The following is a 14640-nucleotide window of genomic DNA, read 5'->3' as shown; positions in this document are numbered from 1 at the left end:
AATAAAAGATTAAAAATAAATAGAGGTGCAGATGGCAAGTTTAAATATTATAGTGCTATACTTTCACCTTGTCCAGAATAACTGTAAAAGTTCCCAGGTTTAGGAATTATGGGAATGAGGGAAAGCAAAACAGTGAAAAATTCCCCACATTATGAATACTAGTCGTGTTTTAAGCGGTGTTTGTAGTAATTTTCCCAGATGGGAGCTGCAGGTGCAAGGAAATTACTTCAGATGTTGAACATTAATCAGTTTACCTTTTTCCTTCATTTTGCTTGCATCCTTAGTAGATTTTTAATAGTAGCTTTATTTTAGTTGAGTTAGCAACAGATGAGTAATGCAAATCTGGAATCTTTGAGAAGGGTTAAAAAAATATTCCATTTTTATTTTTACGAGAGAATTCACTTACTAATTGCTTTGAGCAAACTTTTAAAATAATGACTGGAGTGTTTTGACTATAAATAGAAAGAAAGAAGTGCAAGTTGCTGGTACGCCTAACAGAGTTAAAACTGTTGCTCCATTTCATCTTGAAATAAAAACACCTTGGAAACGGAATTGTTTGTGGAGTTTGGTTTTCATGTGGTTCTGTCTGTTATAATGGGCAACAAACTGACATTTGACTAAAGCTAGACAGAGGTTGCATTACCTGGGGCTTACACTGTTAAGCTGTCTGGCTGATGATTGTGGCCTGATAATAAAACATATAGTGGGGGGAGTCTTGCTTACCCTAGACAGGAAGTTGTCTCTTTGAAGGTGCAGTCTGGGATTGTCAACAAAAGTCAGAAGAATGTCTAGGGAAGGAATTCCAAATAAACAGGAATCTAGAAGGGTGCTCACTGTTTATTTTTCCCACCCAGAAGGGACAAATTAAAATTTGCCACTTAGTTATGTCATTTACAAACTGCATATTTTTTAGGAATAGTTTAACTTTGAGTGGATAATTCCTTCAAGGAACTGGATGTATGTGTAGTCAAAGTTTATTTGTTGCCAAGTGAATGTCCATTTGGACTATCAGTTTCAGTCATGACATCTCCACTGTTTTTATCCACCCCATTTTATTCCAGTCAGAGAATTTAAACAAAAGTATCTGTTGGTTGTAGAGTACTTGAAATGTCTTGATTTGAGGTTTTAATATGAAGACATAACTCGTCTTTTAATATTGAGTGTTCTTTTTTTGATATCAATATGTGTAATCAGGAAGAGGTATTTGCCTGATGCTCCAAACCAGTTCAAGAGTAGAAACTTCCAGGCCATTGCTCAGGACAAAAGTTGGAGTAGTAATAAAACATCTTTTGGTATGAAACAAAAGGTCTTCTAACACCACATATATCTAGTTAATGCTTTAACTAGTCTCCATTTCCAGTTACTTCTTTCAACCTACTTCTCAGTTTTTGGGTCCTGGCTCTTCTTTCTTCTAACTCAGACACAGTACATCCATTAACAGAGCAAAGAAAATTTCTCTTTGTTGTCAAATTAATGTCTGTACCCAGATTTGATCTGCCCAGGAGAAGCCCAGAGTTAAATTGAGGGGCTAGCAGATCCTTAGTAAATGTGTTGAATTAATTTTTTAAATGTTTTTTTCAACTTGGCCAAATGTCAATAGAATTCCGCAAACTGCAGAATAACAGCTTCTTTATATACAGAAAAGTTGTTTTCTAGCCTTGGGGTCTCTAGCCAGGTAAGAACAGGAATATATAAGAAAGTGATATTATTTAATCAGTTTGTTAATGTTGCAGCACAGTGGTAGCATGTAGTTTATAACTCCTATGTTCTTTATACCTTCACCGAATTACTTGCAACAAAAACAAAAAAAAAAACCAAATTCTGATTTGCTTTATAGTCTGATCCAGAATTTAGTTATGATTACCATAGTCATCCACAAGTATTTCCTTCAAAATATAAAATAACTAAAGCATCTTAAAGAAGTGCCATCAAATCTTAAAAACCCCCACATTATCCTCTGACTTTTCTCCTGGACATTTCTGAACCATTTCATCTGTGGAGGAAGAAAAAGTAGCCTGCGAGTAAAATTTCACTCTAGATGGTTAAAATGACAAAATTATAAACAGCTGAAAAGTCAGACCTATAATGAGATGTGTCATGCAGACTTGATAATAGGCAAATGTTAAAAGCCATGCTAATATGAGGTAAGTGGTAATTTCCTTTCCTACTCTGTTTTGGAACATTGAAATTTGAACAGTTAAAATAAGATATGATTGGTTAATCCTAATTTTAAGAAGGCCTGTAGAATGCCAGTGCCTTTTTCTTGACGTTTGGAAAACACAGGAGATGCTTAATTTCATAGTATAGTATGCAGATTATAAAACTATCTACTGTGTGATTGATGATGAAAAGTTGATGGAATCTAACCAGGGAATCTAGCTGCATTAATATATACACAGTGCAAACAAAGTGAAGGATAATCACTTCAGGTTTACTATTCACACACTTTTGAAATAGCTCTAACTATGAACTTTCTTATACCATATCCTTTATTTACATGTAAGCTTACTTTGTATCTCCAGCAAAACTTCCACAAGTGGAAGGGGACAGTCTTTCTCTGTTTATATACAGAATAATGTAAGGTTTACATACAGCAAAACTACAAGTAGTTGTATGAAATACAAAAAAAAAAGGATTTCACACATCATCAGCATCATGTCTGCCATACACTGTGACTGGGACAAAATGACTCCTGTCAGAGTTAATGATGGCGTTCTTGCCACAACAGCACTGAGCCCAGCACTATGTAGTTTACTTTTTGTTATAAACCAGTTTTTGCAGTCACTGCAATGCAACCTGAGTCTCACTTATAATCTAAAGAAGGAAGGCTTAACTGTGTTACAAGTAGTTTCAATTTGCAATCAGTCTTTAATTCCCTAACAATGCCATACTCAGACAGAGAAACAGTATTGCTTGTTGACTGTTATGGCATGGTCCATAAATAAAAGATTTCTGCCTTTCAGGAAACATTCTTCAAGACCTTAGAGAGCAACAATTTGCAGTTGTTGTACAGTACAGTCAGCTTGTACTTGTATACTGAAGTGAGGAACATTATTAGTCCATGAAACTTGTCTCCACAAAGATTACTATTAATAAAGCAGATGTATTGAGCATATAAATTAATAATTCATATTAATAAATCCTATTATTATGTGATTATTCAAAGGAGTGTATTCTGTCAAAGTGATTGTCATTAAAATCAAGTTATGTAGAACATAGGGTGCCAGAGAACCTTTTATGAGGTCAGGTGTAACTTTCTTAAGAGAGCTTATCATACTGGTATAAGTGAGGATGATAGTAATGTTCTTCCATTGGCATTGCATTGTCTTTGTAAAACCATGAAAGAAACTCTAGCTACCTTTTATTTGAAGAATTTACTCCTTAGTTAATGTGGTTGTCAGCAATATTGCAAATTTTGTCATGGAATGAGGAGTAGGTGTGGTCTAGTCAGGCATGTGCCCTAAGGAAGAAAAAGCTTTATGTAGTAATGTAATTAAGGACAACGTGATAACATAAGCGCAGTGAAGAGAGTGTAAACACCCTTAAATTTGGTGTTTCTTAACTTTTTTATGTAAATCTGCAGCCTTTAACAGTTTTAAATATAATTTGTATGTGTGTAAAAAAGTAGGAACATGGAATTGTGTTAAAATAGTCAGCAGGCTTTTCAAGCCCATTTTCTTTCAAAGTTGACAGTCCTTGCTTGAGCGGATTGGAAAACTGACAATATAGTATATATTGTATAAATAACAATATGCATTATATTGTCATTATATCACCATAGTGGATATATAAACTTTTTCTTATCATTCTGTTATCTGTAGTTTTAATCTCTCACTAGCAGTGAAGACACAGGGTTATGGCTTCATAAACATACTAACTGTGCTCCTCTGTTCATTTTCCAGGATTTTCTTAGCATGCTGTTGGAAGACATTCCTAAACAAAAACAGTAAGTAAGAACTGGGCTAGAAAAGCCAAGGAAATATGAAATAAGATTTTAATATGTGCTAGCCAGAAATAGTGCTAGCCTGAAGATTCCCATTACATATATACACAAAACATTATGAGACTTCTTGTGGTTATCCTATACCATGCTCTCCTCAGACAATGCCTTTAACTTGCATATCAGGTCAGAAGTGATGTCGTGTGTTCACTATGCAATCTGAAGCGCCAGGCATAGCTGCCTGCTCAAACTAACCTGCGATTCCCCTGCCAGCTGTTTTTGGCACATGATGCCTTAGAGCAAGAATGCCAGAACTTTGCTGACAGTCTGGGATATCAGAGAAGGTGGATTTTTTCACGTGGTCTGGTACCATGCCCTCTCAGTCATAGATTCTGCTGCATGAGGAAAGATGGAAAACTTGAATGTAAATTGAGCATTAATTGCCTGACATGTCCTTCAAAATACTCCTCTGTGTGACTGTGACTGATTGAAGATGATAGTCATTAGCAGCACTTTGAAGGTTATATTTTGGGTTGTTCTGTGCTATTCTAGACTGTGCTACAAATAGCGAGACTTTTGTAGAGGAGTTTTACATGCTACAGTTTTTAAAAATATTCACTTGAAAAATACAGTGTTGAAGGCCAGGATTGAAAAAGTGTTCATAACTCTGTGTGAGTGCTTTGGAGTGAAAAAAAAGGTGATATTCAAAGAGGTCAAATGTATTGAGTTTTTTAGTGAAATACTTCCCTTCCTGATGGTTGAGGAACAGAGAAGCTAGTTACTATTGAGAAAATATGTTTTGTGGCATCTCAGGTTTAGTTTGGGTACTTTTAGATTCTCCAGTGGTGTAGTAGATAATACTCTCTGTATATAATTCAATATAGTTTCTAGCCCAAATATAATGAGGTATATTATATGGAATAGATGTGAAAATGATTTTTTAATGGTATGATTATACATTGGCATGTTAAAAAAACTTCTGTTTTCCTTCCTTTTATTTTTTACTTGTGTTTTTCTGAACTCTAAACCCAGTGCAAAATGTTGTTGCAAAAGCATCCATTTTTCTGCCTAAAAACCATACTTAAACTTTCAATGAGACTAATGCAAAAGAACTGTGGCTCCATTTGTGATGCATCACATTCCAGAATGCATGAAAGAAATTTCAGATATATGGTAATTCATTTTACAGTCATATATATAGCATATCTGAACAATTTATTGACAAAATTACTTGACAGATATAAGCTGCAATGCAAAGAATCTTGATATACAGAAGGCTTTTATTTCTTATCTGCTGGGAGGATTTTTTTTTCATTCTTGAATACATTCTGTAGCTAGTATAGAAATACTCACCTGAGGTGAAAAAAAAGGGAGGAAAGATAAAAATAAAGTATTTTTAGAGACCATCTCCTGATGACTGCTTTTTTGCACAAAGTTTGATTTAGGAATGAAGTGCATTTCAATATTAGAGCAAAAATACTGTGCAGCACATAAAACCTCTCAGGCTTGTGCAGTTCTACCAAGTAAAATTTAAACTGTTTAAACTACATACTTCAAACTTGACAAATATTAAGCACTCTAATACACTGTAGTTTGTGATGGAGACTGGTCTTAACCATAAAAATAAATAGAAGTAAAGAGACATTTGCAGTAGGTAATGAAACCAAATCTTGCCCTCAGCTGTGGCAACAGTTCTATGCAGAACTTGGTTTATGAGAGACTTTTGTAATGAGAACAGGATGAACATTGGCAGAAAACTACAATGAAACAGTGTGGAAATTTTCTGTAGTTATTACACTGCAGTAGTATAACTTTAGCTTTCTACTATTGCATACAGAGACTCGATCTAAAAGATTCTCACCTCCAAGTACTTAATTCCTTTAGTTTTTATTCAAAGGAGATTTTTTTTCTACATTCACAGTGATGAGTAGCTCCAGGATCCAGATGTAACTTTTTATTGATTTTTGCTGCCTTCTGTACTTGGAGGTGGACAGTTCTATGCCTACTTTATACAGCTACTTCACTTCCTGCTCTGGCTCAATTATAATGGCATGTTTGCCACAGGAATCCATACTGTGAGGCAGAATCCTTCTGTTTCTGGACTGCAGCTGAATACTGACATCAGATAAGCTGAGCAGTACCTTCTGGTCGTTTATAATTTCTCTACTTGCCTTTAAGACTGATTATTTGTCTTAGTGAAGGACCAATGGAAAGAACAACAAACAAATATTGATCGTTATCCTTCCCTAAAAGCTATTTACAAAGCCTTTTAAAATACTGCATCCACCAGCTAGTCTCACATTATCCCTGCCTTTCTGTAGAAAATCTACAGTCCTTCCTACCAAGAAGTTTTATTTACTTTTTATTTTGTGCCACCAAGGCATTTTATTTAGTCATAAAATTTGAAACTTCACTACACTGAAAGAAACCAAACCAAACAAAACACTAAGAAACTCTCTCTTATGTGTCTGTATATCAGAATGCACTAGATTTGATAAAACTCCAGTGGCTCTATTCTCCCTAAGGCTTGCACCCATAGTCTTTGCTGCAAGCTGATCCTTTCCACATCTGCCCAGCATGTGAGCTGTACAAAGAATCAGTGTTTACACTTGTAACTGAGGGTTTCACCAGTCTTAGATAAATCAGAGTTGCTACTTATGCAGCTACTTTATGACTGCAAAATATTTTTGAGCAGATCGGTTCTGATCATAGGGGTTTTCTACTGGTATTTTTTATTTAATTTTATTCAATAAAGCAAGCAAATGTACTAATAAGCTATGGTTTTAATAACACATGATAGACAAAGGAAGGCATGTGTTATAGCCCTGCTATTTGCACTGTTAATAACCCAGGTTTACTAACCACATTGCTTGGATGTCTTCACAAATAGTCAATTAAGTACTAAAATAGTGCTGCAATTTTAAATTACTCAGCTATATAGGTGTATCTCTTTATTTCACATTTACTTTCTTTAATTCACATGCACATTGTTGTGAATGTGGTGATTTTGAATGAGACAAATGGCTTGTAGGCACCTAACTACTGAAGCAAATAATTGTGAAAAATTATTCCCAGTGGTTTTGATTCCTCTTTTTTTTTTTTTTTTTCTTTAATAAGCCAAAATATATATGCTGGATAAAATCCAAAGAAAAGTTATCTGTAGGAAGGTATGTCTAGTTGACAGAATCCCTAATCACTGTGTTTGGATTTGCTCTAATAATGCCTCCATATTTAGCTGGAATAGCTCACTTTGAAAATTACTGACATGTATAAATGTACGATGAAGCAAATATACTTGTTTGCATATTTTCAGTTGCATATGGTAGACTTTTATATCTTCCTCTACCTAAAAAAAACGTTGCACACTTTGGTGTTTTTTCTCCTTGATTTAGGCATTAAGTGGGTTTATGTTAAAATTTGTAGAGTACCTCAGAGCCTTGTGCAGTGAAAACTTCATGTATAGCCATCTTTTATAATGTTAATTTTCAAATTATCATTAATGTTAGTATTTTACAGAGTTTCTTTTAAAATGTTGAATCTGAACTGTGTGTGTGATGTTAGGAGATCATCCCTGGGCTGATTTGGCTTTATCATCTAAACAAAAAGACAAGGGATGAGATAATGGATGTAACCATGTTCTCATTTTACAGTAAGGAGCTCTTGTACAAAGCAATTGAGGAAACTTGGTTTTGTAAGAGTTAGTGCTAGTCAACTCAACACAGATCCCACTGTCCAATACCTTATCCAGAAGGCCATTCAGGAATTCACACAAACACCAGATTTAAGTCCTTACAGATGCTTAACTGCAACATAAGCAGGTGGTAAATGCCCTTACTGAACTGCAGCCTCTACAAATATCAGGCTCTCTGTTCTTTCTCTAGGACACTTATTTTGAGATGGCAGTCTGTTTGTGATAATTTTGGGGGGGTTATTTCTAAGTCAAACAATTTAGCAGAAGCATTTCCAACATCCTCATAGCTCTTCAGCATTGACAATTAAGAGATTTAGAGCAGATCTTTGCAATAGTCTGCTCATTACTATTGTATTTTTTTAAAAAGTGAATGCCTCCTTAACAAGTTGCTTTTTTGATAGGTGCCAACAAGAATATCCTAATCTGGAATTTAAAAAAGTACTTGTGTGCAAGTACAAACAAAGAAGATTGCATATTTTCATATAACAGGTGTATTTCTGAAACTTTGGGTGCTGCAGGCAGAGAAAAAGCAGTGTTATTGGTTTTGCTCTTGAGAAAAATGCCAAAGTTTTAGGAGAGACTGAGAAACTTTCTAGTAGTTTATGCCTGGATTAGTGTGGTGTCAGAACAGTGTGATTCCCCTGAGTGTCAAAAGCTCACTTCAAAGTCAGTTTTTGAAATGAAATAGAGGGTATATTAAACAGCTGTACATAGCAAATATGTTATTTTGTGGAGATTTTTTTCTCACACTATAGGTTTAGTTTCTGGGGATGGGGGAAAAAGGGATTAGCTGACATAGTGAAGCTGTGTTTCTTATGCTTTGGTATGACAAATTAAATGTGCAACTAAGGGAATTTTTCCCAGCTCCTAGCTCTGGTACAGTATTAGAACACTAAGCTGTATTGGGTTTAATTCATACAACAGCAAATAACAAAAAATTTTATTTTGAACAAGTCTAGATGTTTAGTCTTTTATTTTAATACACTACACATGCATCACATATGTTCACTTTTCTGTAGAAAATTGACTTATAAAGTGATCTAATGCACACAATGGTGGTTTCCTGAAAATTCAGAATCCTGGCTACGTAGAAATGCTCCTTCTTGACTGCCGATTATTTAAATCATCTGATCAGTTAAAACTGTTTATTGGGTTGTTTGCCTTCCTGATTTGGAGCTCGGAAATGGCTGTTCTTTTCATGAATGCTTTGTTGGTTGACTCTACATTACATATGTGAAAGTAACTGCGAACATTAGAATCAATCTTACAAAGGCATTACCACGCACAGGACCATACACATATGCTCTGATTCTCATATTTTTATTCACTGAGGGCTTACTCAACTTCATTTTTTCAGTACTTGCATGTGTGAATATTTTTTTATTATTTTAATTTTATTTTTTTTTATTTGGCTTCACTGCAAGTTGGGAAGTCTTCCACAAGAGTTGAAGTAAATACCACAATAGCTGCCTACAAAAGTAAACGTGCAAACATAGTTTCTGAATTTACAAATACTTATGTGTGTGGTTATTTCAGTATGACATAGCTTCATAATGACAAACTATTTCCTTTTGTAGGGAAATAAAGCTCCAGACTATTCTATAACTTCACTGTGAATCAGGATATAAAGAAAGTGCAGAAAGGACTAAACTAAAGTATATTAGACGTTTAGTAACTTTGAGCATTAATATCCATCAGTGCTTTTTAAAACCCCAAGTTTATCCATGTAACAAGAAGTAGAGCACCCCTTCATATTTTACATGTTTCATAGATGTAGTTTACCACATAACACTTTCTCCATCAATCCTTATCAGCACTAAATTTATGATTAGACTTTTATGTACACAAAACCTGATCTACCTTTAATTTGCTCATAGGACCTCTGATGGTTTTATTCATTAAAAAATAACCCAAGAATGCTGTACCACTTCAGTACAACCAATACATGAATTTAGAAGGTTTGCCTAGCCTCTACAGGGTTATTTTTCACTTGAAAAAAGTTGCCATTTTTTGCATATCTTCTATTTTTTTTTTTTTTAAGGTCTGGATTAACTGTAGAAAGTATCTTCCAGAACTGGCTGGATACTTCTGGAATACCAAAGGTAAGTATAAAATACCAGGTCATAGTTCTTTCTGAAGTCTTGATTTTCTCATTACATTATTTATTTTTTAAATCACTACCTGATCTTATAACAGGTATGATATTAAATAAACAGTTTTGATAATGACTGCTTTCCACATCTTTGTATGGCTTTAGCTTTTACCAGTTGCAGGTTTTTTCTTCTACAATGGTCTCAACAAACCTGCCAAAGGGCAAATCTTACAAAATTTATCCTGTAAGTTAATATTGTAGTCATATGAAAGTATACTTTACATTATAATGATGGAGCCTACTAAATGCAAGGTGCATTGTTCACAGTTGTTGGAATATGAATTACTTGAAAGCATTGCTGACAACAGTAATTAAATGTTGAATTATTTGTACTTTGATAACTTGTGAGTTTTCTAACTTGCTTATAAATCTGCTGCATAGATAACATCTATTACTGGTGTTCCAGCATTGAGACTGAGCTTTGTTTTCAGCTTTTAATGCTAGAAGTTTTTTTAATATTTTAAATTCTGTGAACTGAAAATGCTTAGTTGCGTCTGTGCTATGTGAAGTGTCTGATTATTCATTTTGGACCAAAACTGGGAGGAGATAAAAAATGGTATCTGCACATTAATCTTCATAAAACCCAATTTTTTATGAAGTAATTTTTAGCGCACTCTCAGGACTCAGTTTCTTACTGATTTCCCCTAAGCAGGCATCCCCTAGGATGCTTGTGATTTATCCTGCCTAGCACTTGAATTTGTTTCCACTTGCATTAGTATTTAAAAAAAAAAAAAAAACAACAGCAACTTTTAAAACTTAGAATGTTAAATTCTGGTTTCCATGTGCAAAAGTGCGGATGCTTAGGCAGCAAGACTGAGTGAGCATGCGTGCAGGCAGAATGGACAAAACTGGAGAGCTCTGACAGTGCTCAGAGAACCTGATCTGTACCCAGACACTGTAGTTGAGCTCTTCCCTTGACAGCTTGAGAGATGTGCGTGTCCACGGATCCCTGTATGCTGTAGAAGGCTTTTGGGAAAGATGTACCCTCAGATCATGCTCAACATGCTTTGAGACTATTTGAATATGGTGTAAAATCAAGGCAGAGTTTGTTTTTTGTTGTAAAGTTATTGAAAATAAAGTTAACTTTAATTAGAAGGGAGGAAAGGAAGGGATATAATGCATCTTGATGCTCAGTCATTTCCTAGAAGAGGACCTTGATTTTAATGCTATGTTCAACCAAGGTTTTATTTTTGGTAAAAAAATGGCACACATTGTCAAGCAGCTGATTCAAGTATATGGAAGAGATTGATGTTGCATAGCTGTAGCTGTAAGAGGCTGAACTGGCTCCTGAAATGTAAGAGTTTTCTTGCATTTTATCTACACATATCTTTCTGAGGATGTGCTTTATTAATGTCTGACAGCCAACTTAAAATCACAAATTAGGAAGATAGGAGAAGATTAAATAATTGGAAAGGGTTTTGACTAATGTGCAAACTGAACTCTGTTTTCCTGAGTAGCACAAGTTGCTCAGAATGAATAGTGAGTAGTTTCACTATACCCTGCAACTATCTATTGCTTGTGTAAACAAAACATGTATCAGAAATATTTCCATACCCAGCAGGTTTGTAAGTTGTTTTAAATTTTCTTTAATGACTTCAGAGATATCTCTGGTAATCTGGCTGTTCTGTATAAAAAATGTAAACACAAATTTTGCTAATTTTGTATTCTACTTCTGAGCAGCAGCAAGCTGATGCTCACCTCTTCTCTCTCTCTCTCTCCCACCATGCCCCTCTACCCCCCATCCCCGCAAATAATATTGTTGATCATAAAATTGTAAATGTTTTGGGTTGAAAGGGACATTAAAGATCATCTAGTTCCAATCCCCATGCCATGGGCAAGGCCACCTTCCACTAGACCAGGTTGCTCAGAGCCCCATCCAACCTGGCCTTGAACACTTCCAGGGATGGGGCATCCACAGCTTTTCTGGGAAACCTGTTCCAGTGCCTCACCACTCTCATAGTAAAAAACTTCCTCCTCATATCTGATCTAAAGCTACTGTCTCAGTTTGAATCCATTCCCCTTGTCCTGTCACTACATACTCTGTAAAATGCATTTTTCCATTTTTTCTTGTAGGCTCCTTTCACATACTGGAAGGCTGCAACTAGGTCACCCTTTCTCTTTTCCAGGCTGAACAAACCCAGCTCTCTCAGTACCTTTCTTCACAGGAGAGGTGCTCCATCCCTATAATCTTGGTGATCCTCCTCTGGACTCACTCCTACAGTCCATGTCCTCCCTGTGCTGGGACCCCAGAGCTGGATGCAGGGTTCCAGGTGGGCTCTCACCAGAGCAGAGCAGAGGGGCAGAATCCCCTCCCTGGCCCTGCTGCCCACGCTGCTTTGGATGCAGCCCAGGACACGTTTGGCTCTCTGGGCTGGGAGTGCCCATGGCTGGGTCATGTCCAGCCTCTCACCCACCAGCACCCCCAAGTCCTTCTGGGCAGGGCTGCTCTCCATCTGTTCATCCCCAGCCTGTGCTGGTTCCAGGGGTTGCCTCGACCTTGCACATGGTCTTGCTAAACCTCAGGAGATTCGCACGACCCCAGTGAGCTTGAGCTTGTCCAGGTCCAGGTCCCTCTGGATGGCATCCCATCCTTCAGGTGTGTCATCAGCACCACTTAGCTTAGTGTCAACTGCAAATTTGCTGAGGTGCACTTGATCCTTATGTCTGTGTCATTAATGAAGATATTAAATAACACAGGTCCTTAATACTGACCCCTGTGGGACCCCACTTGTCCCTGATCTCCATTCAGAGATGTCTGAGCCATTGACCACTACCCTCTGGATGCAACTGGCCAATCACTTCCTTATCCATCTAATAGTCCACCCATTGATTTTCTCCCTCTCCAATTTAGACAGAAGGATGTTGTGTCAAAGGCTTTACAGAAGTCCAGATAAATTAAATCTGTAGCCTTCACCTTGTCCACAAGTGGAGCCAGAGAAGGCCACTGAGTTGGTCAGGCAGGACTTGGCCTTGGTGAGGTCCTGCTGGGTGTCTCAAATCACCACCCTGTCCCGCAAGATCTTCCCAGTCACAGAGATGAAGCTGGCAAGTCAGTAGTTCCCAGGATCCTCTTTTTTTCCCTTTATAAGGTGATTTATACTTGTTGTCTTCATCACTTGCTAGGGTCTTGTGGGAACCAATTTCCATTTTATTGGAAGAACTGGAGTTGTCATTCAGTGAATAGGAAACCTTATTTCCTTTTTGCTTTATTCAGTCATTAGAGGGGCCTTTATTCCTGAAATCCAGACTGTAGAGGTTGCTTAGTAGCTCTCAATATGTCAGTAGCTATAGTGTAAATATGACTATAATTACTGATTACAGAACTGTAAATACTGTAGATCTATTTGTGTGGTTTACAGGACCTTTAAAAGTATTTAGATTATTTCAGCAAACTAATAGTCTGGCTAATTTGATGAATGTGTATGAAGGCACATAAGAACACAACTTACATGCAGATGAATTACATTATAAATGTACATTACATGCACATGAACTACAGATGAACTGCATTATAAATAGCAGTCCAGGAATGGCACAGAATTTAGTCTCTCTCATATGGTTTAGGTGAGTGGACTAGGGTGTGTTCACAGGAAGGTTTTTGTCAGCTCCTTTGGGCACAGTCATGTGACAGAGGTATCCACTACACTTCTTTCAGTAGTGACTACCTTCTTTCAGTACTGAAGGAAATGAAAAGCAGCTGTTGGATATCTGCTTCAAAGATGTCCCAAAGGCATAGAAGCAGCATCCTACACCTACACACAAATTCAATACCTTTCTGCTTATAACCCTTGTTATACTGGTTCTGGAGTCCTATAGCACAACACTCTTAATACTGCAGCCCCTACTATGAGAAATTACATGACGTTTTAAATTACAAATACTAAGACTTCACTGCATTTGCAGAGGAAACCTCATTACTGGAGAGACTATACTTTGTAATGAAATTGGGAAATGTGCATCATGCTGTACTTAAGTCCCAACATGGTTGCTTTATATTTCTCTCATACAAGAATTTTTGTATTTTATACTCGCTGTGGTGTTTCTGTGTTTTTATTTCCATGCTTTGGTGGATTTTGGACAGGAAATTCATGTCATTCACTGAGTATAAAGAAAATTTACCTCAAGTGGTTCATTTATAGCAGTAGCTATCAAGGTGATTTCAAGAATTCTCTTCTGTGTTTATATTCAGATCTATCCCCTGTATGCAACTGGTACTCTTTAAAATTCAGTAACCAAAGTGTCACTTAAAACCAGAGTTCTTAGCCCATCCCTTAGTTCACTATCCTCACAACAACGTCTAGCTTAAGGACACTGTAAGGGTACAAAAAGGTATGCAAAAGGTATACACAATGGTAAATACTTTACACTCCCCAGACTGTTGAAGCAATTTTACCATCTTCCTTGCAGTAAGCAGAACGTAAGCAGGAATCTTACGTTCTTTACATTTTGTATTCTTTACGGTCATAAGTCATGCCATCTGTCTAACTTTACTTGTGTTTTGTTACATTTGCCATTCCAAACTCTCTCTCCAACTCTATCCAGGGAACTGCAAATTTATAGATATAGATTATATAGATATACATATATGCTTAAAACTATTGAAACTTTAATATTTGTCAGTTTCTATTACTGTTTCACTCTTGGAAAAGTTATCTGGTCTTTTCTAAATACTGGGCTAGTTTCCAGGCTCAGGTATATACCAGCAGTAATCAAGAATAAGCTGATGTAAGGGGGTCATATGAATAAATAAAATCAGAATTTGGCTTGCTGCCATGAAAAAGTAATTCTGCATACCACCTAACATTTTCAATTTGTTATTTTCTAAAGCATTAAAGATTAATGTTATGAAAAAGAAAG

The 14640-nt window shown here is 36.4% G+C and overlaps 1 protein-coding gene across 4 annotated transcripts in view; it reads left to right on the top strand.

Annotated features, from left to right (window-relative positions):
• AOPEP (aminopeptidase O (putative)) overlaps nucleotides 1–14640 on the top strand; it is a 186158-nt gene that overhangs the window by 78556 nt on the left and 92962 nt on the right. For 3 of the 4 annotated variants that reach the window (XM_030968819.1, XM_030968818.1, XM_030968817.1), the window contains exons 10-11: nucleotides 3903–3946; nucleotides 9673–9733. In XM_030968819.1, coding sequence (XP_030824679.1) covers nucleotides 3903–3946; nucleotides 9673–9733 — 105 coding nt within the window. Of the gene's footprint in view, nucleotides 1–3902; nucleotides 3947–9672; nucleotides 9734–14640 lie in introns of those variants that run through there. The other variant, XR_004061498.1, reaches the window with a different exon arrangement.

Source organism: Camarhynchus parvulus, chromosome Z (genome assembly GCF_901933205.1).
Source record: "Camarhynchus parvulus chromosome Z, STF_HiC, whole genome shotgun sequence".
Lineage (NCBI taxonomy): Eukaryota > Metazoa > Chordata > Aves > Passeriformes > Thraupidae > Camarhynchus > Camarhynchus parvulus.
Note: the sequence above shows the minus strand (reverse complement) of the source record. Positions and strands in the feature narration are given on the sequence as shown.